Consider the following 24,521-nt stretch of genomic DNA (forward strand, 5'->3'; position numbering starts at 1 on the left):
GCAGGGACTGCCGCCAGCCCCGGGAGAGTTGGCCTGGCAGAACCCGGCCCGTCTCGGAAATCATCCCCCGGAGAAGCGACGCCGCCGGCAGAATCCGTGATGCTTCACTTTCCGAGCGCTCCCGGCCCCGCTCCCCACCCTCCATCTGGCAGCAGAGGATGCGAGTCATGGGAGAGAGCCCTGGGTGGAAAGGGAGGAGGGGGGCAACACCAGCCCTCCTCCCCCGCTCCCACCGCGTTCCGGGCAGCCCTTCCCCTCCCACACCCACCACGCCCCAGCCCAAAGCCGGAGACAAACAGGTCCCGGGGATAACTCCGGCACATCGCACATGTTCCCGGCCCTACATGGCCCCAGCAGAGGCAGGGACCCAAAGGCAGGGGCACCTCGGCACCAATCACCCCCGAAAGAGGCAAAAAGCACAGATGGAGGTTGCTGTGCCCCTGGGCAGGTGCCAGCACTCCAGGAACAGGAAAGTGCCACACTGGTGTCACAATCCAGGCTGGCGTGGGGGCAGGGGAGAGGAGGGTGACCTGCTGAATCACATCGTGATCCACACCAGGGCTGTGTCCCACCTCCCTGCCAGCCGCCAGGCTGGGCTCATCCCCGCAGCACCTGCACAGTGAGCAGGGAGCAGGAAAGGACTTTGCCTCTGGAGCAGCCACAGCTGCACATCCCCTGCACCCAGTCAGGCCGTTTTTGTGGCATCCAGCAGGACGTGACTGACGGTGCCTCTGGCATGGGCAGTGGGAGTCAGGGGAGGAGGAGATCGTGGCTCTGCAGAGCCAGATAATGAGCACGGAGGGGAAGGGCTGGAGGCAGAGGGGCTCAGAGCTGAGGCTGCAGGGAGCAGGCTGGCCTGGGAGCGTGGAGGAGCACAGGCATCCACCCACACAGACCCTGCACCCCCAAAAGTGCACAGGCATCCACCCACACAGACCCTGCACCCCCAAAAGTGCACAGGCATCCACCCACACAGACCCTGCACCCCCAAAAGTGCACAGGCATCCACCCACACAGACCCTGCACCCCCAAAAGTGCAGCTCAGGGTCAGTAGGGCTACGATGCTGCCAGCCAGACACCCACAGTCCCTGCCCAGCGCTGCTCCTGTCCTGGCTCAGGACAAAGCCTTGTCCTTGCATCCATGGGTGCCTGGACATGGAAGGGTCCCCCCCCTGCTCCCCCCAAATGCAGCCTACAAGTCCCAGCAGGTATCAGGCCGTGGAGCACCCAGCCAAGGGCAGCTGAGAGGGGGCAGGACCGGATCCCTGGGCCCCCCCAGCTCCCCTGGCGCTGGCGGGAGGCAGTGGGAAGAGCTGGTGAGAGGACGCTGACGGAGACACTTTTTTCCCAGTCCTAAAAATAGCAGCTGGCCGTTTCCCCAGCTTCCCGGCCTCGCCAACGCTCTTCCATTAGATGAAAAACCCGAGGCAGCCACCTTCCGTCAGCACGGCTGCGTGTGCTGGGGGAGGCTCACGCAGCCGAAATAGCAGCTGGGGACAGAGAGGGGCAGCGGGAGAGGGAAAGGAGCCGGCCAGCCCCAGTAATTCCCAAGATGTTTTAATTAGTACAGCTCTGAGTCTGAAGCTTTGCTTATGCTCAGTGCAATGTCTGACCTTTAGGGAAAAAAAAATTAAAAAAAAAAAAAAAGGGAATGAGAGGGGAAGGGGAAAAGGCACTGGAGCAGCTCAGGAGCTGGAAGTCGGCTGAGCTTCAAATAGGCTCCGCGTCAGGCACTCGGAGGCTTTTAATAAGCCACAGAGTGAGAAATTTAACACCACAGGCTCTATTTTTGATCACTTGTGAAGGGGGGGGGGGAGAGAGAAAGACAGAGTGAGCGAGAGGAGGGGGAGGAGGTGGTGGTGAGAGGAGGAGGCAGCCAAGATTACATCCTGGGTGGCAGTGCCCAAAATAGCCGTGCCCTGCTCCGAGCGCAGAGCGGCGGGAGCTGCGCAGGGCGCGCAGGAGGCTGGAGTGGCAAGCACTGACCTCACAGGCAGCCAAGGCTGGAACACCGCAGGGAAAAGGGGATTAGAGGCACGCAGAGGGAGGGACGGAAGCTCTGCACAGCAGTGGAAACCCAAAATCCCTCTGGAAAGGCGTGGGAGGGTGGCATGGAGCGAGGGGCCTGACAGCAGCTGGTGCAACAGGACACACATCCCTGGCACAGGACACACATCCCTGGCACAGGCAGAGCTGTCCCATGCCCAACCTGCCCCTTCCCAGCGGTGCTGCGGCCCAGTGAACCTTTCCTGCTTCTCTGAGCTGTGAGGAGCCCTGAGGAACCCCGGGTGGCCTCCTCAGGGCGCACCAAGCTCAGCAGAGCAGCTCCAGCCATCCTCAGCAGGAACGGAAGCAGGAAAGATTTCCACCATGCACAGCATCTGCTTCCCTCTCCACGCCAAGCCCATCTCCAGGAGCAGGGGAAGTGCCACTGGCAGCAGCAGGGGATGGGGCAGAGCCCAGCAGCTGCTGTCCAGCTGTGGGAAGCTCCCTGCCGTGCCAATGTGGATTGCTGAGGCTGAGGCAGAGCCAGTGCTGGGACAGGATGACTCTGGAACAGATCTGTGCTGCTGAAATCCCACAGTCCAAGTGGTTACTGGAGATGGAGGTGGCTGGAGCACAGGGAGGGGATTATAAATCTGTCTGATGAACCTCCCAGGGGTGAATGGGACCCCTTCCCAGGGTGAATGTGCCTTGGGGCAGGAGCTGGGAACTGCTCCTGGCTCCAGCTGCAATTGCTGCCTGGGAAGAAGGCGATGTGCCACAAGAGGGGGTCACAATTCCTTTTAATTGATCAGAACCATTTCTCCACCTCCGTTTGTCCTGTTCCATCTGTACAGCTGGGGAGTAGAACAGGGACAGGCTGGGAGTTCTGCATCCACAGTGGGATTCCTGCAAAACACAAAGTGGGGTCAGGTTAGCACGGGGTGGGCTTGGCTGGGCTGCAGATCCCAACCCCAGGGCTTGGCCCCACTCCAGCTGTGCAACTGCTGTGAGTAAACACCAGCCAGCAGCTCTGCAGGACCAAAGAGCACCTGGATCAGAGATCAGGAGAGAGCAGGAGCTGCTGCCCTCCTGTGCTCCAGGCTGAGCCTGCTGGAGGCTGTCAGTGACTCACAGTGAGCCCTGCTCAGCACACACTGCTGCAATTCCTGGCTGCCAGCACGTGGGAAGGGAAGGGATGAGGCACAGTCTGTGCAGGGCAGAGCAAAAAGAGGCCACAAGGTAAGAGCCTGGCCTCACCTCCCCTGAGAATGAAGCTGTTTGTCTTTAGTGGCAGAGATCACATGCTGCTCTCCCTGTGGGGCCCAGCATCCCTGCTCTGCCCCCAAGCTGTCCCCAGATATGGCCAGTCCCAGTGGGGACCTGGGGAACCAGCGAGGCCCCAGCAGTGACCACAGTTCCCAGTCTGTCCCAGGAGTATCCACCCACCCTTGGCAGGGCTGAACTCCAGTGTCACAGCTGGGCTGGACCCCAGAGTGTCACAGCCCAAGCCCAGGCCCCACTGCCACCAACAGCCCCAGGTCAGCTCTGGGCTGGGGACCCCCCATGAGCCCCCCCGAGCTGAGGCCTGACCCTGGCCAGGGACAGCTGTGGTCACTGCTCCCCAAAAGCAAGGCAGATCCCCTCACCCAGCCCAGCAGGCCCTAGAGCAGGGCTGGATGCTCAGCCAAGCTGAACCTCACCTGGATTTACTCCAGAGCCTTTACCAGGGCTTCGTTAGCTTCTACCTTAATCTGAGCTTCTGCTTTAGCAGCTTCATCAGATGCTGCTGCCATCTCTGACACAGCCTTCTCCAGGTTGGATTTTGCAGTCTGGACATGAGGGCAGAAAGAATGTGTGTCATTGGGAGACCCTGCAGGAGAGGGGACTGTCCTTCCCTCCCTCCCCTGCAGCCACTGGTCCTTCACGTGGATGCCAAGGACCCACTGACTTGGGAGCCTCACAGAGCTACAGACACAGCTGTGCTGGCCCCAGACACCTTATCAGCAGGGAAAAGCTGTTCTGGAGGTGAGGACAAGGTCAGTGTCTGTCCAAGGGGTAGGAAATGGTGTGGAGATTTATGACTGCAGAGCTCCCTCTCTCCAGAGTTCACCAGGGAGGAGCCCCAAGCCTCTGATCCCAAAATGTAGTGGGGGTGCAGACACAACCCCGGGTTCTGGGCACAAGGACCCCAGAGCAGAGAAGGGGAGCAATTTCCCCCCAGGGAGGGAGCCCAGGGCAGGTGAAACCTCTGGGTACTCACAGCCAGGTCCAGCATGTCCATGGTCACTGCCTCCTCTGCCAGCACCTGCACCGTGGAGTCGGCGTGCACAGTGACAGAGCCGCTGCTCACTGAGGGGCACAACATGGGGTGTGGCTCAGCCAGGGGGCTCAGCCCTGGCACCCCCACCACCCTTCCCCAGAACAAATCCTCAGCCCCCTCCTGTCACATTTCCAGCATTCAGGGACTCAGCTCCCACCCCATGGCAAGCTGGAGCAGGGGATGGCCCCAGAAAACCTGAGCAGAACCAAGACCCGGTCCCAGCCCACGGCTCCCAGATCAGCTTCCAGCAGCCCCTGGCAGGCTGGGAAAGCACAAATCCCTGGAAGTGCACCAGGCCACACCTGGATGGGCAGAGCCTGCCCTGTGAAAGCGCCAAGAACACCATCCCCACGCACACCTTTCCTCCCCAGCTCCTCCTGCCTCGCTCACCAAAGTACTTGGTGGCCGTCCCATCCTCAGCGTGGACTGTGACAACGCCCGGCCGGAGCACCTGGAGCGTGGGGACGTGGGATGCCAGGATGCCAAAGGAGCCCGTAAGCGTGGGCACATCCACCTGCTTCACGTTGGCACCGTTGTAGAACACCTGAATGGATGGAGACAGCAAAAAAAGCACGGTCACCAGGGATGGGGGGATGGAGAGCCCATCCCAAGGGAGCAGCCCAGCTCCTGGCAGGTTCAGGGTGTGCCCAGGACAGGCTGCACCCGCACAGGGTGGGAGCAGAGCCGGGCTCCAGAGCAGAGCTGCTGGCAGAGGCATTGGGGAAGCGTTCCCAGCTGCCAGGGGCACGGCGGGGAGGCGGCACATGGAGACACAAAGTCGGGAGTGGGCGAGAGGCGCCGGGAGCAGCCTGGGAAGCGCGTGGGGAGCCCCGAGCTGCCGTCCCCGCTGCGGCCCACGCGGCCGGGCTGTCCCTGTCCCCAGCGCCCTGCCCCGGGGACAGCCTGGCAGGCACAGCGGGGGCGGACCGGCCGTGTCCCGCTCCAGGCCGGGCCCGGCAGGCACAGCGGGTCCGGCAGCGCGGCTGGAAGGGCTGCAGCGGCCTCGGGCGGGCCCGGGAGCGCTGCGGCGGGGACCGAGCGGTCGGGCAGGCGGGCAAGGCCCGAGGTCAGGGCCAAGGTCAGCCCGGGGACAGCCCGGGGACAGCCCGGCCGTGCCCCGAGAACCGCGGAGCCCCGGGAGCGGACAGCCCCGCGGGGCGGCAGCGCCGGCCGCGACCCGCCCGCCCCGAGCCCTCAGGAGACACCGGGAGAGGTGGGGGGCGGGGGCACCGGGACCGGAGCTGCGGCGGGCATACCTGTGTGGGTGAGGCGAAGGTGAAGGCCATGGCAGCGGGGCCGCCGGCGGCGGGATCGGCATAGCCGCGGGCGGGGGGCAGCGGCAGCGAGGGGCGGGCGAGGCGGAGGAAGCGGCGGGCGCAGAACATCGCGGCCATGGCGGCGGCGGCAGCGGCGGCGGCGGCGCGGGGCAGGCCGGGACGGCAGCGGACCACAGCTCCCGACGCGCCCCGCGCGCCGCCCGGCGGAGGAAAAGCACGCTGCACCGCATGGCCTTATGGGAGTTGTAGTCTTCCCGCCCGCCGAGTGCCGTGGTGGTGGGCGGGGGGGGCCGCTCCGCCTCCGCACCGAGGGGCAGCCGCGCCCCCGGGCCCGGTCCGGCCGTGCCCCAGCGGCGCGGGGGGCTCCGGGGCACCGGGGGGCACAGGGAGGTGGCACAGGGATGCAGGCAGGAGAGGTGCAGGCAGGGATGCAGGTAGAGATGCAGGCAGGGATGCAGGCAGGGATGCAGGCAGGGATGCAGGCAGGGATGCAGGTAGGGATGCAGGCAGGGCTGGTGTAGGCAAGGATGATACATGCAGGGATGCGAGCAGGAGCGCTGTCAGGGCTGGAGCAAGCAGCGGTGTAGTCAGGGCTGGGGCAGGCAGGGCTAAAAGCAGCGGCGCAAGCAGAGGGGCGGGAAGGGGCGCAGGCAGGACTCACAGACAGGACTGCGGGGCAGACAGGGGAGCAGGGCGTACGGGCAGGGGAGCAGGGGGTACGGGCAGGGCTGGTGCAGGCAGGGCTGGGGCAGCCCCTGTCCCCACGTGACGCCCGCGCCGCGCGGGGGCGGCTCCGGTTCATTCATAAATCCCGGGGCCGCCCCGCCGCACCGAGCGCAGCGGCGGCGATGGAGCCCCGGTCTCGGTTGTAGGTGAGTGTCTGGTTCCGGCGCCTCGCGACAGCCCCTATCGCGACATAGGGAGCCGGCCCGGCCGAGGGGAGACCATCACTCCCTATCGCGCGTAGAGGTCCCGGGGGCTCCTGCCTCGCTGTCACCAGCCCTGTCACCAGCTCTGCCCGCATCCCTTATTCCTGTCCCACATCCCTGCTCGCATCCCTTATCGCTCATCCTCCATCCGTGTCTCCATCCCTGCCCCACATTCCTGCCTGCATCCCGCATCCCTGCCTCCATCCCCGCCCCACATCCCTGACCGCATCCCTGTCACCGGGCTGGGGCGCGGGGCTGCAGCCTCAGGGGACAGAGCGGGTCCCCCCCACGCTTCCAGCCCAGCCCCGGTCCAGCCGGACCCCGTGGGTCGCACACGCGCGTGGGGCGCAGCACCGGCCCGCCCCCCGCACCCCTTCCCACGTGCGGAGGCGCGGCACCACCGGGATCCCCCGGGCCCGAGCCCCCGCCCCGGCTCTGGCGGCCACCGCGGGTCCCGCCCCGTGTCCCCCCCTCCGTGGGGGACAACCCGGGGACCGGCCCCCTCCTCCAGACAATGGCCGTCCTGTTCCTGTCGGGTCGCCATGGAGACGGGATTCCTCCATGATGGGGAACAGGAGGGACATTCTTCCCGCTCCCCCCGCCTCGGGCCTGAGGGTGCCCCACAGGGATCCCGCCCGGGGAGCGCCCGTCCCGCCTGGAGCCGCGGCCCCCTCGCCCGGAGTCCCCCCATGTGGTCGGAAGCGGGACATCCCCCCAAACACACCCCCTTACCCTTTCTCGGGGGTCTCAGGGTGGGTCCCCTCACCTCGTGCTGCAGCCCACCAGCTTGGAGAGGCGTGAGGGCCGGTGTAGGCCGGGGGTTCTCTGCCTCGGCAGCCCCTCAACATCCCGATGTTCCTCCCAGGGGTTGATACCCCGACCTATGACAGGGCTGCCCTCAGCCATCACTGTCCCTCGCTGCCAGCTGCGACACGGCCACCCCTGCGCTGTCCCCAAGAGTGACAGTCCCCACTCCTTCACGGGCTCCATTCACATTTTTCACTGACCTAATTTTGAGCGGCTTCCAAGCGCCCACCCCTGCCCGCTCCGGGGGTCCCCGACGCAGCATCACCCACCCAGCCCCGGCTCAGCCCCTTCAGCAGCCTGGGGACACACGGGGGACACACGGGGGGACACACGGAGGGACACACGGGGGGACACACGGAGGGACACACGGGGGGACACACGGGGGGACACACAGATGGGACACACGGCCTCGCAGCGGGAGCTGGAGCTCGGAAGCCCCCGGGAAGGGGGGGACAGACACGCGGGAGGATGATGAGGTCCCCACCAGGTCCCCAAAGGCCGCGCAGGAGGGGAGTGGGACCCCAGTCCCGGCGGCTCTCGGTCCTCAGGAGCTCGGCCCGGCCCCCCCCGGCCCCTCGGTGTCCCCCCGCGCGGACAGCCCGGTGACGGAGCCGCTCTCGGGATGACTCACGAGCGTCACCCGTCGCGCTCCGGCGACACCCACGCCACGAGCTGTGGGGCGGCCGCTGCCCCCCGTCCCTGCCGGGAGCCCCAGCGCGGCTCCCCCGAGCTCCCCGCGGGCAGGGGTCCCCCCAGGGGGCTGCGTTTGGCCCCCGGGGGCGGCAGCGTGGTGTCACCCCGGATCTGGGGCAGGGATTTCACCCCCCGGGCCAGCTCTGGCCACCGGCACTGGCCACGGTTTGGGGGCTCCGGCCCCAGCCGGGCGTGGGGACCGTGGCCGCCTCTTCGCGGGGCCGGGGGTGGTGCCCACGCGAGTCCGGGGGCTGAGGGGCTCCCCGGGGAGGGGGGCAGCGGTTCTGCCCTCTCCTCCCCATCTCTCCATCCGTCCATCCCTGCTTCGCTCCTGACCACACCCTCCATCCCTTCATCCTTCCCCTGAGCACACCCTCCCTTCATCCCTCCATCCCGGTCCCTCCCTCCATCTCTCCATCCCGGTCCCTCCCTCCCGGTCCCTCCCGGCAGCTCCGCACCGCGGTGCCGGGCAGGGGCCGGGCAGGAGCCGCCGCCGCCTCCCCAGGCCCGGCCCCGCCGTCCCGGCCGGTGCCTCCCTCTGTCTCCCCACGCCCCAGGACACGCTCGGGCCGGGACGGACCATGAGCGATGACCCAACACCCTGGGACAACGCGACCGAGAGCGCCACGGTGAGTGCCGCCTGTCCCTGCCTGCCCTGGCTGCCTCTGGCGCCCCTCCCCGAGCCGCCAGCCTGGGGGTCCCGCGGGACGGGGGATTCATGTCCGGGGCTCTGGGATTCTCCTGGGAGGGGGGATTCATGTCCGGGGCTCCGGGATTCTCCTGGGAGGGGGGATTCATGTCCGGGGCTCTGGGATTCTCGTGGCTGCCGTGGGGCTGGCGCCTTCGCTCGGGTGGGGGCCCCGCTGTCACCCCCAGCTCTGCCAGCGCTGAGTGAGTGACAGTTCCCAATGCTCTGTGCCCTGCTGGGATGCTCTGGGGGTCTGGGGGTCCGGGGGCCTGGGCGCTGCTGCCAGATCAGCCCCTCTCCCCCGGGCGGGGCAGGGTTGGGGGTCCTCTCGCCGTCCCCATCCCCATCCCCATCCCAAGCCCGTTCCCACTCGCACTCGGCGCGGGGGCTGGGGCGGCTCAGCCTCCCCGGTTGCCGTTGCCGTGGTGCAGGCAGGGCCCGGGGGCGGCGGGGGGCGGCGGCTCCGGGGGCAGCGCTGGCGTCAGCGCGGAGGGGGCAGGTTCGGGCTGGGCCGGGGTCCCCCAGCCGCGGCTCAGCCCCTCGGCCCCGGGCAGGCGGTGCCCGGCGAGGTGTCCCCTCAGGATGGGTACGTGCTGCTCCTCGCCCTGCTCTCCATCTTCATCGGGGGCACCCTGGTCCTGCTCTCGGGCATCCTGATCATCTGCCGCCGCTGCTGCGAGGCCGACCGCCGGCACTCCAGGTGGGCGAGGGGTGACCACGCCGCTGTCCTCGGGGCGTGTGGCACTGCAAGGAGGGTCGGGGGAGTGGCCCGGGGACCACTGACCCTCCTCCCCCCGCAGAGCCAGCGATGACCCCGAGAAAACCAACACCACTTACCTGGATGACTCGCAGCAGGCGCAGGGTGAGTGACACGAGTGCTGATCCCCCCCAGTTGTATCCCGAGTTCTGGGGAGGGGGGTGAGGCAGCTCCTGGGCCCTCCCCTCCCAAGGGGGGCACCACACACCCCTTGTGCCCTCCATTGTCCATCCCTGGCAGTTGGGAGCAGGGAATTCCGGGCTGGCTTTGAGGCCATGAGTGCAACAAGTTTGCCAAGCCTCAGCTGGGGAAGCTGGGCTACACCACGGTGGGGGGAGCTGGTTGCTGACCCCGTTCTCTGCAGATATCACAGGCAAAGCGGAGGACCCCGAGTGCCTGTCGTCCTCCAGCTACCGGGATGCAGAGAGTGAGAGGTTCCTGTCCTCCAGCTCCTCCACCGCCCGGCGCGTCTCCTTCAACGAGGCCGCGCTCTTTGACCAGGGCAAGAAGACCCAGGAGAAGGGGAGGAGGTGAAGCTCTGGGCTGAGGAGGGGACAGAGGGTTGGGGCTGCCCCTCCTGACCCAGCTGTCCCACAGGTACACACTGACAGAGGGGGATTTCCACCACCTGAAGAACGCCCGCCTGACTCACCTGCACCTGCCGCCGCCTGCCCTCAAGATTGTCACCATCCACGAGTGTGAGTCCAGCGAGAACAGCCTGGCCATGACCCCCCGCCTGCCCCCACCCAAGCCTGGTCTCGCCATCTTCCAGGTGAGCCCTCAGTGCCCGAGGGACAGATGGGACAACCGGGCATCCTGCAGCACCCCAGGGAGGCACTGCTGAGCCCAGGGTGGGAGTCTCAGGGCATTGCTGGAAGTAGAGCCAGGAGGTGCTGGGGTGCGGGGCTCTCCTTGTCCCCAGCCTGGCGCAGACCCCCTGAGTGCGCTCTGCCTTGCAGCCCCCCGCGGGAGCCCTGCCCCGGCCAGTGCTCCCCAGCCATGCCGTGGGCCCCAGCTCTGCCCTGCCCGGGGACACCTACAACTCCACCGTGGACACCAGCTTCACGGAGGCCAGCCCGTCCGCCTCCTCCGACTCCGGGGAGGGGCCTTCGGTGAGTGCTGGGTTGGGGGAAGGCAGGGACTGGGCAGGGGAAGGGGCTCCCAGCCTGCACAGCCCCAAGGGTCCTGTCCTGCTCCCTCCCTGCTCCCCCGGATCCCGTCCCTGCCCCCTTGCTCCGTGCCAGGGCTCAGGAAGAGACGTGGGCATCCAGCTAGAAACAGGCTCTGGTCCCTGCCCCGGGGGACATTTGTGCATCTGCTGCAGCCCAGCTCTGACAAAGGAGCCGAGTGGGATGCGGGGGGGCTGGGGAGGCAGGCTTGGGTCCGAGCGGGCACTCACGGCCCCCCCCGTACCCCCAGTTCACAGCAACACCCAGGAGCGGGAAGGCGGCTGGGGGAGGCAGTGCCGGCCCCGGGGAGCCCCCCCCGACCCCCCCCCAGGGCACGGTCCTGCAGTTCTTCACCCGCCTGCGCCGCCACGCCAGCCTGGACGGGGCCAGCCCCTACTTCAGGATCAAGAAGTGGAAGCTGGAGAGCACCCAACGGGCGTCCAGCCTGGACACCAGAGGTGGGGGTCAGCGGGGGGGGGGGCTGTGCAGGGTGGGGGGACACGTGTGGGTGGGGGGCTGCTGCTGCCGGTTGGGTTGTGCCCCCCAGCCCTGCCCTGCGCCCCCCAGGATCCCCCAAGCGTCGGCAGTTTCAGAGGCAGCGGGCGGCCAGCGAGAGCATGGATCAGGAGGACCGGGACCCGCACCAGACCGACATCATCCAGTACATTGCCCACACGGACGACGTGTCCTTCCACCCCGCGGGGGGCCCCTTCCTGCCCTCCCCCGCCAGCCCCCCACCCTCTCTCGGCAGGTATTTTTCAGTAGATAAGAGGGGATGGGGATGGGTGAGCCGGGCACCGGGAAGGCACCGAGGGACCCCGCGCTGCCCTGGGCGTGGGGTGCTCCCACCTCTGCGGCTCTGGTGGGGTGAGGGGTCTGGGGGGGGGCGCTGGTGATGGGGAGGTTGGGCTGGGGCATGAACACGGTGGTGGCACAGCATGGAGGAGCGGGTGGCACCATGGCGCTGCTGTGGAGCCTGCAGGGGCTGGGCTGGCGCATCCCTTGCCTGCTGTCTGCGGGTTCTGTCCCTGACGTGACACCGGGGTGCTGCCCGCAGGCTAGAGCCAGGCGAGGGGGGCGCGGGCAGCCCCGGCGAGCCCAGCGTGCCCGAGCAGCCCAGCGCCTACCACGACATCTGGAGCCTGCGCGCCTCGCTGGAGCTGTACGCGGCCTCGGAGCGCAGCAACGACCAGGACTCGGTGCGCAGCGACGGAGGGGACAGCGTGTCCTCCGCCAGCGGCGTGCCCCCCTGCCCTTCCCCTTCCCTGGATGAGCCCGAAGGCCCCGAGGAGAAGTTCTGGGGTCGGCCCAAGGCGGAGGAGTCGGAGCCCGGCACACGCAAGCTGCTGCAGATGGACAGCGGCTACGCCTCCATCGAGGCGCCCAGCCGGGGGGGCGAGGAGGGCCCCCCCAAGGACCAGACAGCCTCCGAGAAGCGCATTTGCTTCACCAGCGCCGGGCGGAAAGGAACCATCTTCGAGAGCTTCGAGGGCCGGGAGCCGGAGGAGGAGGAGGATGAGGAAGAGGAGGAGGGCGGGAGCACCACCCTGGGCGCAGCGGGTGGGGGGGGACACCTCCGTCCCCACAGCCCCCTGGCCTGGTCCCCGTACGGGCAGATGTTCCCGGGCCGGGAGGGGCTGCCCCGGCGGGACTACAGCATCGACGAGAAGACGGACGCGCTGTTCAACGCCTTCGTGCGCCACGACCCCCAGTTCGACGAGTCCCCGCTGCGGGGCAAGCACCGCTCCCGCACCCACCTGCGCAAGCAGTGGCAGCACACGAAGCAGTTCAGCGACCCCGGCGTGCGGTACCCGGCGCTGGAGCGGCACCGGACGCCCCTGCGCCGCGGCGACAGCGCCAATTACCCGCTGGACTCGCGGTTCCACAGCCCCCTGCCCCGCATCGTCAGCGCCGGCGACGAGGAGGCAGCAGAGGCGTCCGATGGGGTCCCCCCAGCCCCGGCGCTGCCTGACCCCGAGATCCAGGTGATCGTGGAGGAGCCCGGAGAGGCGGCCCCCGAGCCCAAGGCTGGCTCTGAGCCCCCTGAGGACGATGACTGCCCCGGCCCCGGGAGGTGCTTGGGGCTGGGCTCCGGCTCGGAGCTGATGGACAAGATCGCGGGCGGCCTGGAGGAGCGGCTCTACGGGCACCTGAGGAAAGCGGCCGAGAGAGAGATCCCCGAGTGCACGGTGGCCGTGGCTGCCAGTGATGCCTCCCCCGACCACAGCACGGTCTAGGCCCAGCATGAGGGGGAGAGACGCCGGCACAGGGTTCAGGGCTTCATCCCCTCCTGCTGCCGGCACCGGGTGCGGGAAGGGGGTCCCGGCCCAGGCCAGGAGGGCACGTGGGGACCCCTGGCTGTAACCTCAGCACGGGGGTCCGGTAGCGTGGGGTGGCCGAGCCCCCCGGCTCCCGGGAGCGAGGGCCTGGGCTGGGGGAGCCCCGGGGGTCGGGGCACGGTGGAGAAGCCCCGGGGGTCAGCGCTGAGGGACTTTGCTGAAGCCCCCGGCGCACCTTGGCTCTCCCCTCTCTCCGAGGTTTTACAAGCAATAAGCCTCTCATCCGGCCGGGAATGTCCCCGCCAGGAAGGGGCCGGAGCTGGGTGTCCCCAGTGGTGCCACCCTGGCCAGGGGGCGGTTTGGGGAGGGGCAGTCACCTCCTCAATGCCAAACCCCCTCCCCACAAGGTCTGCAGGGAGCCTGGGATCTAAACTGGAAGCAGGGGGATGCTAGAGGGGCTCAAGCTCCTCCTGGGGGGCCCCCAGAGTGGCAGCCCAAGGGTTTGGGGGGGAAGGATCGGCCCCGGGGACCCCAAAAATGCCCCCCGGAGGGGTGAGGGTGCCCAGTGCTGCCCTTGGTGCTGCCCCCCGGCCCAGGGGACAGGGTGAGAGCAGAGAGGGGCATCCCCAGCATGGGCTGTGGGTGACCCCCAGTGCCCTCCAGGAGCTCAGTGGGGGCTCAAGGATATTAATTGATTTTTACAGAGGCGGCTGCTGCTCCGTGGGGGAGGCGGGGCGGGGAGGGGTGTTCACTTTTTATCGGGTTTTTATTTGTGTTTCAAAGGATGGGTGAAAAAAAGAGAAAAAAAAAAAAAGAAACTGCCCCAGCCCAGCCCTGGCTGTGGCACCTGGGACTCGGCAGCGGGGGGGGGACAGGCAGGGCCCCCCCAAACCCCCATTGCATGCGAGTAGAGGCCGGGTTGCCCCTTCCCTCTGTGCAGGCTCTGCCCAAAGCTCTCCCTCCATCACCTCTGCGTTTTTAAGTCTATAAACAAAGGAGAAAAACCAAAACCAACCGTGACGTCTCTGAGCTCTTTTCTTACCTTCTGGGACGGTGGGGGCAGGGGGGGCTCCGGGCCTGGCATTGCCCCCACGAGTGCAGGGTTTGCCTGGGGGGCTGTGCCCTTCCAAAAGGAAAAGGAGGAGGAGAAGGGGCTGGTCATACCCCTGACCCTGCCTGCTGCAGGAGGAAGGACATGAAACCCACCTGCTGTTTTCACTTTATTTTTCTTTAAAAAAAAAAAAAAAAAAAAAAAAGGAAAAAAAAAGGGGAAGCAAAAAAAAATAGGCAGAAAAAAAAAAAACCAAGTGGCTACCACCACCCTGATCCCTTTGGAGCCCAGATTCCTCCCAAGCTCTGAGCCCTTCCTGGGCCCTGTTCCCTTCCGAGCCCCCGTGCAGCATGCAGGTGTAATAGAGTTCTGCTTTGTTTTAATACCTGTTTTTTTGGTTTTTTTTTTCCTCATCTGGTTTATTTTAACACATCACGATGTGTAGGAATCTCTAAATATACCGCAAATATAAACAAAACGGAAAAAAAACAAACAAACAAAAAATAAAACAAAAAAAAAAGAGAGAGGAAAATATATAATATATAACAGTAGTCTAAAACATAAAGTGCACGGCAATGGCTTTGCACGACTCTACACGGCCAGGGGGCCTGGCAGGGGGGAGGTTCCCACCCCCCCCCGACCCCTCAATCCCACCCCTCCCATCGCAAAATTAAAAACAGAATCAGTGTCTTGATTGGCAAAGAGTGATCGGGGGGAAGGGGGCAGCGTCCTGGCAGCGGCAGAGTTCAACTCCCAGGTGTCCGATGGGGAGGAGGCTGTGGCCACTGCAGCGTTGTGTCCTGGCGCTGGCCGGAGCAGGGGGTGCGGGGAGGGAAGGAAGGGGGGGGGCTCCTTGGTTGGTTTCTTCTGGTTTCCTTTTGGATTGCAAGCACAGTCCAGTCCCAGGAGAGAGGCAGAGCTGGGGCAAGGAGGGGGACACAGGCTGGCCCGGGCCCAGGGATGCTGTGGGGAGAATAGAGAGAAGGGGGTTAGGGATGGAAGGGGCTGCCCACTTTGGGGTGCTGGCTGTGCTCCTGCCCTACACCCTGTCCTGGGATTGCCTCTGGCACCCTGGGATGGGAGCGAGGGGCTTGGGATCCCTGTGCTGTCCCTGGATGGTTTTAGGGAGTCCTTCAGCCAGGTGAGCCCAGACCTGCCCAAAGCAAAACCCCTGAGGAGAAATCAGTGCCAAGGAATGTAATTTATGCCAAGGAGAGGAGCATTCCCTTCCTTCAAAAGGTTTCTAGGCTAAGGGAGGGAGTGACCCAGCCAGGCTCGGGCAGCAGCTGAGCAGGAAGGGGCAGGAGCAGCAGCAGGTCCTGGGGAGCCCCATCCCAGGCTCAGGCTGCACTGACTCCCCGCAGGTGACTCACTGCCCCCATGAATTAAAGATGGAGCTGCCACGGGCCTCTGACAGCTGCAGGGGGAGGATCCAGCTTTTATTTCGGGCTTTTTTCACACCACAAAGCTGGTCGTGATCCAGGAGATAACAGAGCTCAGCCCCAGCAGCGCCGTGACGAGCATGAGGCCGGGGGCGGATGAGGCTGAACATGAGTCACTGCTGGCTCCGTTATGAATGAGGGGTGGGAAGGAGGGGACAGGCCTGGGAGCTGGGGAGGAAAGAGCCGGAAAGAGGGGGGGGGAAAGCAGGGAGAGGGCTCAGCTTCCCCTGGAAGTGGCTTGGGCCTGGCAGTGGCCTGGCCATGGTGACAGGAGCAGGTCCCATAGGGACACCCTGGGGCTCAGCATCCCTCTGTGCTCCCCAAGTCCAGGTAGGTGGTGGTGAGGCTGGGAGCAGGGCAGAGGTGCCAGGGAAAGGGGGTGGCATGGCACAGCTTAGCCACAGCCCAGGAGGGGACAGAGATCACTACAGCACCTCTCACATGACAGGGCAGACTAGAGCAGAGCCAGGTGGGCACAGCAGGGCATGGAGGGGGGGGGGGTCACCCCTGGGCTCTGCACCCCCAGCACCACAGGAGATCCAAGCCCTGGCTACCAGAGACTCTGCAGAGGGATGCTCAGGATCCAGACTACAAAACACCCTCAACTCCCTCACCCTGCCCACAGCTCAGATATCCCCCAGCTCCCTCGGGCAGACCCCCAGAGTGCCCCAGCAGTACCTGGGCAGAGCTCACTGCTGCTTGCAGGTGGAGAGCTTGCGGATCTTGCTGCTGGCAGAGCAGGCCTTGCGGGAGGGGTTGGAGGAGGCGCTGGCGCGGCGCTCGCCCTTGGCCCTGGCGCTCAGCTGCCCCGGCTCCGTCCCGTTCATGCACACGGCCTTGGGCAGCCCCCTGCCGCGGCTCTGCCCGTTCTGCCCGGCCTCCTCCTCCTCAGGCACCTGTCCTGCAAGGGAACGGCCACAGTCAGGGGGGGCAGCAGACCCTTCCTGGATCCTGCTCCTGTTCCTGCGAGGGGTGCAGGAGAGGGATCCCCAACCCGGGATGTGCAAAGCTGGGTGTTGGGGGAGATGAAACAGGAAAGCCTTATAAATATGATTGCCTGGCAAAAGATTTTGAGAATATAGAAACTATAAGTGAGATTGAAATGAAAGCAAGCTTTGAGATCCTTTAGTTACTGAACAACTGGAAAACAATGGTGTGGCTGGCTGAAGGTAATCCCCTTTTGATGGAACAACACCCTCTGCTTGCAGACAGACCCAAGGGTCAGAGCAGACCCTACAGCTTGGCAGAAGGGGCCCAAAGAGGAGTTTTTAGGGTTTAAAATGTAACACAGTATGGTAATGTAATGATTCTTATAGGCTGTATGGAAATGCTATAGGATTTGTATATTGTACTAGATTGGTTAGTGAGATTAGAATATTCAACACAGAAGAAGATTTATTGTATTGTAATGGGAACCTCACTCTTACCCCTTTTACTCTCTTACCCTCTCATCCTCTCTACCCCTCTCCTCTCTCAGGCCTGCTCTGAGCTGTGGCTGGCAGCTCCCAGCAGGGCCCTGCACCTTGGCCCTTTGCAATAAACCCCAAGTTCCACCACCTGGCTGCAGAGATCTCTCGTCTCCGTCCATCCCGACCGTGCTACCCCCGACCCTCCTACAGCTGGGAGCCTGAGACTGCACCTGTGCCCTGCCCCAGAGCTCAGGCAGCAGCCCAGCTCCTCTGGGGAGCAGAGGGGCAGCAGTGGATGAGGTCACCCCTCTTTCCTCCTGCCCTCTCTGCAGGTCCCAGCCCCAGGTACCAACCTGGGGGTACCCAGGGGCTGGGTGTGTTTGCAGAACGGGGCAGTGCAGCCTCTCCTGGCAGGGCTGGGGGGTTCAGCTGTGTCACTGTCCCCTGAGGGAACACCCCATGGGTGTCATCAGCCCTTCTCCCTCCTCAGCTCCGTGTGACTCAGCAGAGCAGGTGAAGAGCCATTTCCAGAGGCATCTCCTGCTGCCACAGCCGGGGTTTGGGTCACATCCCCTCACTCAGGGGGTGACAGAGGGATGGGGCTGCATCCCTGGGGTGCTCCCACCGGGAACAGGGCACAGCCCCCAGCCCAGCACAGGCTGAGGAGAGGCTTTGTCAGGCCCCTGGCTCCCCCCCACCGGATCCAGCCGAGGCAATTTCCTTCCAGCAGGAACGTCACGCTCCAGGGCCCTTCAGTTATGACTCAGAGGTTTGAGTGGAAGCAAAGGCTGTAAGACGATTATGTATAATTTTCTTTAAAGGATGCTCAATCCTTTCTCTGCCAAGGCTGGGCAGGACGTCAGCTCCGCTTGCGCCAACCATCACCCCACTGCTGGCAGCTGGGGGGGACACAGGGCTGCTGGGAAAGCTGCTGTTCCTCTGGGGAACACAATGGGGGTCCCACCTCACACCCCTGTGCCTTTCCACATCATCCCTGGCCACTGCCAGAGATGGGGAGGGAGGGAGGGCTGGGTGTATCCTGGGTTACACATACAATTATTTCCTCCTGGATCTCCCCTGTACCCTTCCCAGTGGCTCCCAGTGTTGCCACAGCTCCCAGTCACTGGCTTGGGGCTGCTTACCTGAGCACTCCTGCCATGAGAACAGACAGGGACTGACTGACCAGGGACAGCTCCTGGTTGCTGGTACCCAACCCTGGCACTGCTGGAGCTGGTGGCACCTGCAGTGCCCAGCCTGGTACTCCAGAGCAGCACAGCTCCTGGCCCAGCCCAGCTCACCACAAGGGATTGCAGTGATGGGGGTGCCCTGGCCACCAATGCCTCTGGCACAGCAGGAGGCTCAGGAGCACAAAGCTCATTGCCCTGCTTATGGATTCCTCCAGTGCCTGACCCCTCTAGAGCCCAGAGGAACCACCAGCAACCAGCTGATGGCTGGAAAGGGCTCAGGGGTCCAAGTTCTAGAAGAGAAACATGGGACCAGAGCCTCCAGGCATGGGGCTCCCAAGGGTCAGGCTGCAGCCCCAGCCCAGCCCTGCCTGGCTGCAGCACCCCAGAGCTCCAGGTTTTTCATGCCATCCCTCCATCCCACCAGCACAACTGCAGAGCCTCAAACAACCCCATTCAGAGCAAAGCTGAGCACTTCTCCTTCCCCTCCCTCGGCTGAACTCGGGCCAAGTCAATTAACATTTCTGACTGGGGAGGGAAAAAGAATCTATCCAAACAGCTCACTTGTCTTTTGTGTGACTCTTCCCTCCTCCCCTCCTTCCCTGCTTCAAAAGCACAGTCCCGGGAGTCTATTATGGATATCAAGGAGGGAGGTGAATCGTGAGCTAATTTTACCTCCTTCACCAATGACAGTTGCTGACGTTCAAATTAATGAAAATAAAAATTCAGCACGGGCTGAAGTCTTGGCAACTGCTGCCCCCGCGGAACCGCTGACCCAGCGCTGTGTCTGCCCGAGCAGCTCCTGCCCACCTCACCCTCACCACGAGCAGGGCTAAAAATAATATAAATAAAGGGAGAGCTGAGAGAGGAACCAGCAACGTGGCTGCTCATCCCTGCTCGTCTCTGCCACCCCTCACATCCTTAATGGCTCCGCATCCAGCTCATTCAGGCACCAAAAAAGGTTTCAAAATAACACCGCAAAGAGGCTTTGAATCGCTGTTTGTCAGACTGAGCACACAGGCACCGTGAGCAGCCAGGAATGCAGCTTCCTGAGCACCAGGCTTGGCTCAGAAGCTCCAGTCCTGGCTGTGTTTTCCAGCCTCAGACTGAAAAACCCAGGAGGAGCAGGTGCTGCAGGATGGAGCTGCAGCACAGGAGGGGTTAATGTAGGACAGGAAAGAGCAGAGCTCACTCAGCCTCTAGACCTGAGGCAGCACAAAAGCACCAAGCAAGACCAGGATGACCACATCCCTTCACTGCACAGAATGGGGAGATGATTCTGCCTCCAGGCCACAGCCATCCTCTCCTAGCACTTCCCAGGATGGGATGTTTAACACCGATTGAACCAAGGGCTTGGAACATTTACATCTCCCCACAGAGCTGCATGAATCTTTAAATAACCCTTTAAAAATGAAAGCACTTCCTCAAAGCCCCTTCTTCCTCTGAAGAACACAGGATTTAATGAGGTTTCCTCTTTCCCCCTCCCTCAAACCCAACACCCACCCCCAGCCATGAGTCACTCACACTCCTGCTCTGGCTGCCCAGCAGAGCCACAGCTGAACTGATCCCCCATGTACACGGGGGCTTTTCATTTATATTTTAATACAGGATCACTGCTAGAAATGCAGTACTGGGCAGGTTCAAAGGGATGCTGCAGGAAGACTTTGGTGGAAAAATTCACATTTATTCCCTCTGCAGCTGCCCCCACCTCTGCAGTGCCTCACAAACCCACCGAGGGTCTGTGCTGGGACCCTCCTCACCCTGCTCCTCCCACGAGTGTGTTCCCAGTGTTGAGGGGATTCCTGCCCACCACAAACACTGCACATCCCACCTCAGCAGCCCCTCTCATCCTTTAGGTCTCTAATCCCTCTGAAACAGCACAAGTTACATAGAGAACATGGAAGACCTGCCTGTCATCTGCCATGACAGCTCTGATTTGGGTTTAAACACTGCTGTTTGTATGAGGAGGGTGAAATTCCTGGTGTCAGTGCTCCCAGTGTGATCCTTAACCTCAGACACCTGCCTGCATGGAGCTCACCCTGCTCAGCTGGGATGGACATGGAGCTGGGGAAGGCAAGGACCAGGCTGGCACCAGGGGATGTCCCTGGTGTGCCACATACCCTGAAGGCAGAGTCATTTCAGGGCTCTGTTCACAAATAACTCATTCTAGCAAAATTTGTCCAAAGAATTAACTGTGCTGAACAGCAGAGTCCAGCAGCAGCTGTTCCTGGGAGATGGGAGGAAGCTGGCACAGGGGCAACACTGGCATGGGCATGCTGGTTGATCAAATCAAGGACTGAGGAATCTGGAGCATCATGGCTCACTCACACCATTCTACAACCGAGAATCTCCTCTGCTGAAAGGATCATTCAGACCTTGAGGCCTTTCCTAAAAAAGCTTTAAACCCAAAAAAAAAAAAAAATCCCCCACAACCACTTCTCCCCTACCTGGTACTGTGAAGTCCTGAGTGTAGATGATATCATCTTCAATGTCATACAAGTCATCATCCTCTTCCTCATTGTAGCCATGCAGATCCTCCAGGTAAGGCACCGCCGTCATGCTCCTCCACCTGTCCTTTGTCTCAGGGCTGGGAGGGATGGGCACCAGCGCCTCTGCCTGAGCATGCTTCTTCCTAAACCAGCTGCAGAGAGCCCAAGGGCAGAGCTGGGTCAGTGCACAAGGCATGCAGGAGTCCTCCAACGAGGATGGCCCCAGCCCATCTGAATATTCCAAGCTGGGAGATCCACCCAAGCCAGGTGAGGAGAAAACAAAAGGTCTGGGCAGGTGTCAGTATTGGGACACACTGGGATAGGACAGGAACAGAGGGACAGGTACAGAAGGAAGCTCAGGACCATTCTCTCCATCACCAATTCCAGCCCAAACTACCTGTAAGTTAAAACACACCAGCAGAGATGCCAGAGCTCTTGAGTTTTATTATCCAAGTGAACAGGACAGAAGGAACTTCCCCCATCCTGAAGCTGAGGCTGATCCAGCCCAACAGACACAAATTTGCAGGATCTCAGCCTGAGGAGAGGGGCACTTACTGCAGCAGTTTCCTCTAAAAGCCAGTTTGCAGCAAGGCCACAGCAGAAATGCTTCTACTTTATCTTTCTATCCCCCCCTGTCTCAAGGGACTCCTATCACCACCAAACCCTGTGCTGCCATCTGGCCAGGAAAGGATATCTGAAAGCTGTTCTTAATCAGATCAGGAATCCAGCAGGCTGCTTCCAGCAGCATCCCAGAGCCAGATGGGATAAACCTCTTAGGTTTTCATCGTGCTCCCATAGCAGAGCTCTGACTCCAGACTGTCTGGGACATCTCCCAGTGCTGCATGTGGGCACCCAAAGTTTCCTGGAAGGCTGTTGGAGCCTCCACACTCCCAATGACCCCCTAAATGTGGGTGGGAGCAGAAGTTCCTCCAGACTCAGGTACCTCTAACACAATTTTGCAGCCCACATGAGCCTGATGGGACATAAATGCTTCCCACCCTGCAGTTGGCATCCTGTAAACTCCTGGCCTCCAACCACGGAGGAGGGCCTGAGCCAGCCCAAGAACTCTCACCAACCTGAGCCATCTGGTTTTTATCACCCCAGTTCCAAATTCCTTTCAGGAAGGAAGGCTGAAGGCACCTCCTGCGCAGAGCTGTAATTATCATTTTGTTCTAGTCTTACACTGCTTTGACAGTCGGCCTAAAAAAAAAGTGGGATTCTAACAAAACTATCAGGAAAAGAGAGGAGCGAGGAGATAAACAAATGGAAATGCAGCTACTGGGACGAATCAGGCAGGATTCAAGGGAGGGGTGAATTCTCATCCAGAAACTGCTTCACCATTAGCATCTTTCAACTGTTTTCTCTGCAGCAATGGAGTTTTGCAGCCCCTTGTCTGCAGGGAGGAAGGTGTTGTTTGGGAAAAGGGATAGGAATTGCTTCAGATTTCGTCTGGCAATTGTCACCTCTAGTCCCTGAAGGGGCACTACAGGAGTTAAGCAAAGCCCATCCCAGCTGCTGGCCCAGGGCCCTTCCCAGATCCCATGCATGGCTTCCTTGGTGACATGCATGGCACACTGCTCCCCTAATGGGATCAATCCATTTCTCCTCCTTGGAGGCTGTGCTCATTGAGAAAGAGACTGCCAAGACAGCAAATCCAGCCTGGGCTGCTCCAGCCTGGCAGGATCAGCAGCACAGAGCCAGAGGAACCACCAGCAACCAGCTGATTTTGCCAGAGGCACTGGGGCTTGAGGGATCCAAACTCCACACCAGAGACCTCGGGAGAAGGGAATATCCAGGACAAATGAGATCAGAGTGATGGCTGTTGAAAGGAGAATTTAAAAGGGAAAAAAAGCCTGGAAGTCTATGGCAACTGGTGTTTTTATTTTGCTGTATTTCAGCTCTGCCTCACTCTTCCCTCCTGTCCTACTTACCAGGAGAGTAAAAATAGGTTTTTATTAGCAGCAGAAACCTGAATCACTGTACTCCAGTCATTATGCTTCCATCCTCTGGGAGGTGATTTCAAACACTTGCATATGCATATATGGTAATGAAGACAGAGAGTGAAAAGAGAAAATCCATTGAAGTTCTAAGAAAAATCAAAGACCTCTTGGAAGGAGCCTTGAGCAATTCTGTATGGAGTAGTGGAGTATTTCCTGGCAAGGATTTTCCAGCAGGGACAGACATTTTGCTTTCTGTGCTGGTGCTGGAGGTTGTCACTGAAGATTTGCTCTTCAGCTGAGAACCACTGGCTTTTGGAACAGCCTCATCTGCCTCAGGAAGCCACTGCCTGAGCAGAAAGCACCTCCTGGTCAGTGATGGCCATGAGATAAAGCCTCTCCTCAACCCTGCCCTCACCACAACCCCAACATGGGCTGGGTCAGAGCCCTGCTGATGAGTGCTCCAACAGTTATTGCCAGTTTCAGGGATGTTTTCTGAGCCAACTGCACTGGCACACACACAGTTACCTGGTGCTTGTGGCAGCTGCTTTACCCTTGAGGGCAAAGAAAAGCTTTTGGATCTCAGAATTGCCCCTTGTGCAGAACATCCCTCTGCAAGAGGCAGATTCCTCTCTGCTCTGTTTCAAAGGGCTGTGAGTGGCTTAGAAATGCTTCAGAGTGAAGGCAGCAGTAGTAAGGGATTATTTCTTCCTATTCCACCAGCTCATTGAGGAGCCTGCAAAGCTCAGAACCCCCAGCCAGCAGCAGCACAAGTGTTAATTGTGATCCTGCTAGGCAGAAGTGGCCAGACAGCTGCTGTCAGCCACAGGGAGATAAGACACCAAGGGGTCAAGGACTGAAGGAAAAGAGGAATCTGGGTTGCCCAGTGCTTAATGAGCCTGTTTGCTTTGCAGCTCCCAAGCTCAGATCTCCCATCACAAGTCCTCCCTCTGCTCTTTTCAAGTCCTGGTATAAGCAAGGTTAAAATAAGAATCTTGTAAGCACAGCTGCAGCTTTCCAACACTCCCAGCTATTCACTTCCCATTTGGGTCACAAACATTGCAGTTGGCTTGGTTTGCACAGGGATGGCTTTCTCTGAGAGCAGATGCCAAGCTGCAGATCCCTGCCCTGCCAGCCAGGGTCAGGATGAGCAATTCTCCACCTCCTGTGATGCCATGTAAGGGCCTCGAGCTCCCTGGAAGGTCACTGTCACCACAAGCAGCAATGAACAGGGCTCCAGTTTAGCTCAGCTCACTCACAGGCAATTGTGGAAGGCACACAGTGTCCCAGGGAAAGGCAACACACACACAGAGCAGCGTTCCTGCAATCACTGCTCCAGCTCTTGCTGGATCAAGAGATGTCCAAGCTCTTCAATCAGGTTCAGAACAAACAAAAGTATGAAAACAGCAGCTGGGGGCAGGACCAAAGGTAGCAGAGATGGCTCAGAGTCCTGCAAGAAGTTCTGGAGATTCAGTCCTTTAACACACCACGTTACAAAACTGATTTGCAGAAGGTGGGTAAAAGAAGGAAACATCCCTTCCATGTCCTGCCAAAGGGCAGGAAAATTGAGCCAGGTGCCTCAGGAAGGAAGAGGAATTCTTCTTTGTGTCCTGCTGAGGGGAGATCACTGCCTGGCACCACAGAGAAGGGATGGGGAAAGCCCACAAGTGCACAGGCAGCAGCAGAGGCTCAGAGAAGCCTTTCTCCCTCCCTCCAACACAGCCCAGGAGCACAGCCAGTCCCTACAAAGGAGCTCTCAGCAGCACCACGGGGATTTCCAAGGGGTTTGGTACCCAGGTTTAAACAGCACAGCATCCCAGAGCCCACAGGAGCTGGGGAAGGCAGCACAGCAGCTGCAGGAGGAGACCCAAGCCTGCAGGTTAATTTGCACCTCCACTAAGAAAAAGTGGAAGTGCCTCCCCTCTCGTGCTACGAACTCCTGCAATCGGATCTGCGCCTGAACAAATTAAGTGTGACACTCGTAGAGAGGGAAGGGAAGATGGTTGCCTTGGAAACGAGGGACAGAGGTAGAATTCTGCATCCACTTCATCACTTTAAGTGCTGCAGCAGGTCAGTGAATTAGTAACAAAATGCAGTGTGTGAG

At 61.6% G+C, this 24,521-nt stretch overlaps 3 protein-coding genes across 3 annotated transcripts in view; 1 reads left to right on the plus strand and 2 right to left on the minus strand.

Annotated features, from left to right (window-relative positions):
- Positions 1 to 2,769: 2,769 nt before the first annotated feature.
- ATP5F1D (ATP synthase F1 subunit delta) lies at positions 2,770 to 5,747 on the minus strand. The gene is made up of 5 exons (XM_030966642.1): positions 5,563 to 5,747; positions 4,697 to 4,850; positions 4,247 to 4,335; positions 3,687 to 3,815; positions 2,770 to 2,892 (listed from the first exon to the last, which is right to left on the minus strand). Exons 1-4 carry the CDS (start codon positions 5,698 to 5,700, stop codon positions 3,693 to 3,695), a joined length of 504 nt encoding a protein of 167 aa, XP_030822502.1. The 5' UTR covers positions 5,701 to 5,747; the 3' UTR covers positions 2,770 to 2,892; positions 3,687 to 3,692.
- Positions 5,748 to 5,985: 238 nt separating this feature from the next.
- CBARP (CACN subunit beta associated regulatory protein) lies at positions 5,986 to 13,623 on the plus strand. Its single transcript, XM_030966687.1, has 10 exons — positions 5,986 to 6,455; positions 8,570 to 8,641; positions 9,255 to 9,400; positions 9,501 to 9,562; positions 9,822 to 9,987; positions 10,055 to 10,229; positions 10,417 to 10,569; positions 10,877 to 11,084; positions 11,194 to 11,377; positions 11,684 to 13,623. The coding sequence occupies exons 2-10, from the start codon at positions 8,594 to 8,596 to the stop codon at positions 12,861 to 12,863; spliced, it is 2,322 nt and encodes a 773-aa protein (XP_030822547.1). The 5' UTR covers positions 5,986 to 6,455; positions 8,570 to 8,593; the 3' UTR covers positions 12,864 to 13,623.
- Positions 13,624 to 14,178: 555 nt separating this feature from the next.
- The window catches only part of STK11 (serine/threonine kinase 11), a 32,476-nt gene continuing 22,133 nt past the window's right edge, over positions 14,179 to 24,521 (minus strand). The window contains exons 8-10 of the mRNA XM_030966848.1: positions 20,439 to 20,632; positions 16,077 to 16,299; positions 14,179 to 14,919 (exon numbers count right to left, since the gene is read on the minus strand). Of these exons, the coding sequence (XP_030822708.1) occupies positions 16,088 to 16,299; positions 20,439 to 20,632 (406 nt within the window). The 3' untranslated portion in view covers positions 14,179 to 14,919; positions 16,077 to 16,087. The remainder of the gene's footprint in view (positions 14,920 to 16,076; positions 16,300 to 20,438; positions 20,633 to 24,521) is intronic.

Source organism: Camarhynchus parvulus, chromosome 28 (genome assembly GCF_901933205.1).
Source record: "Camarhynchus parvulus chromosome 28, STF_HiC, whole genome shotgun sequence".
NCBI lineage: Eukaryota > Metazoa > Chordata > Aves > Passeriformes > Thraupidae > Camarhynchus > Camarhynchus parvulus.

Bases quoted from the DNA above. Each gene is read 5' to 3' on its own strand.
- CBARP (XM_030966687.1), top strand. From the start codon at position 8,594: ATGAGCGATGACCCAACACCCTGGGACAACGCGACCGAGAGCGCCACG. The intron at 9,563-9,821 runs GTGAGTGACACG...CGTTCTCTGCAG, and splicing joins TGACTCGCAGCAGGCGCAGG to ATATCACAGGCAAAGCGGAG. The intron at 10,230-10,416 runs GTGAGCCCTCAG...TCTGCCTTGCAG, and splicing joins CTGGTCTCGCCATCTTCCAG to CCCCCCGCGGGAGCCCTGCC.
- ATP5F1D (XM_030966642.1), bottom strand. From the start codon at position 5,700: ATGGCCGCGATGTTCTGCGCCCGCCGCTTCCTCCGCCTCGCCCGCCCC. The intron at 4,851-5,562 runs GTATGCCCGCCG...CCATCCATTCAG, and splicing joins CCTTCGCCTCACCCACACAG to GTGTTCTACAACGGTGCCAA. The intron at 3,816-4,246 runs GTGAGTACCCAG...CCTCATGTCCAG, and splicing joins TGGACATGCTGGACCTGGCT to ACTGCAAAATCCAACCTGGA.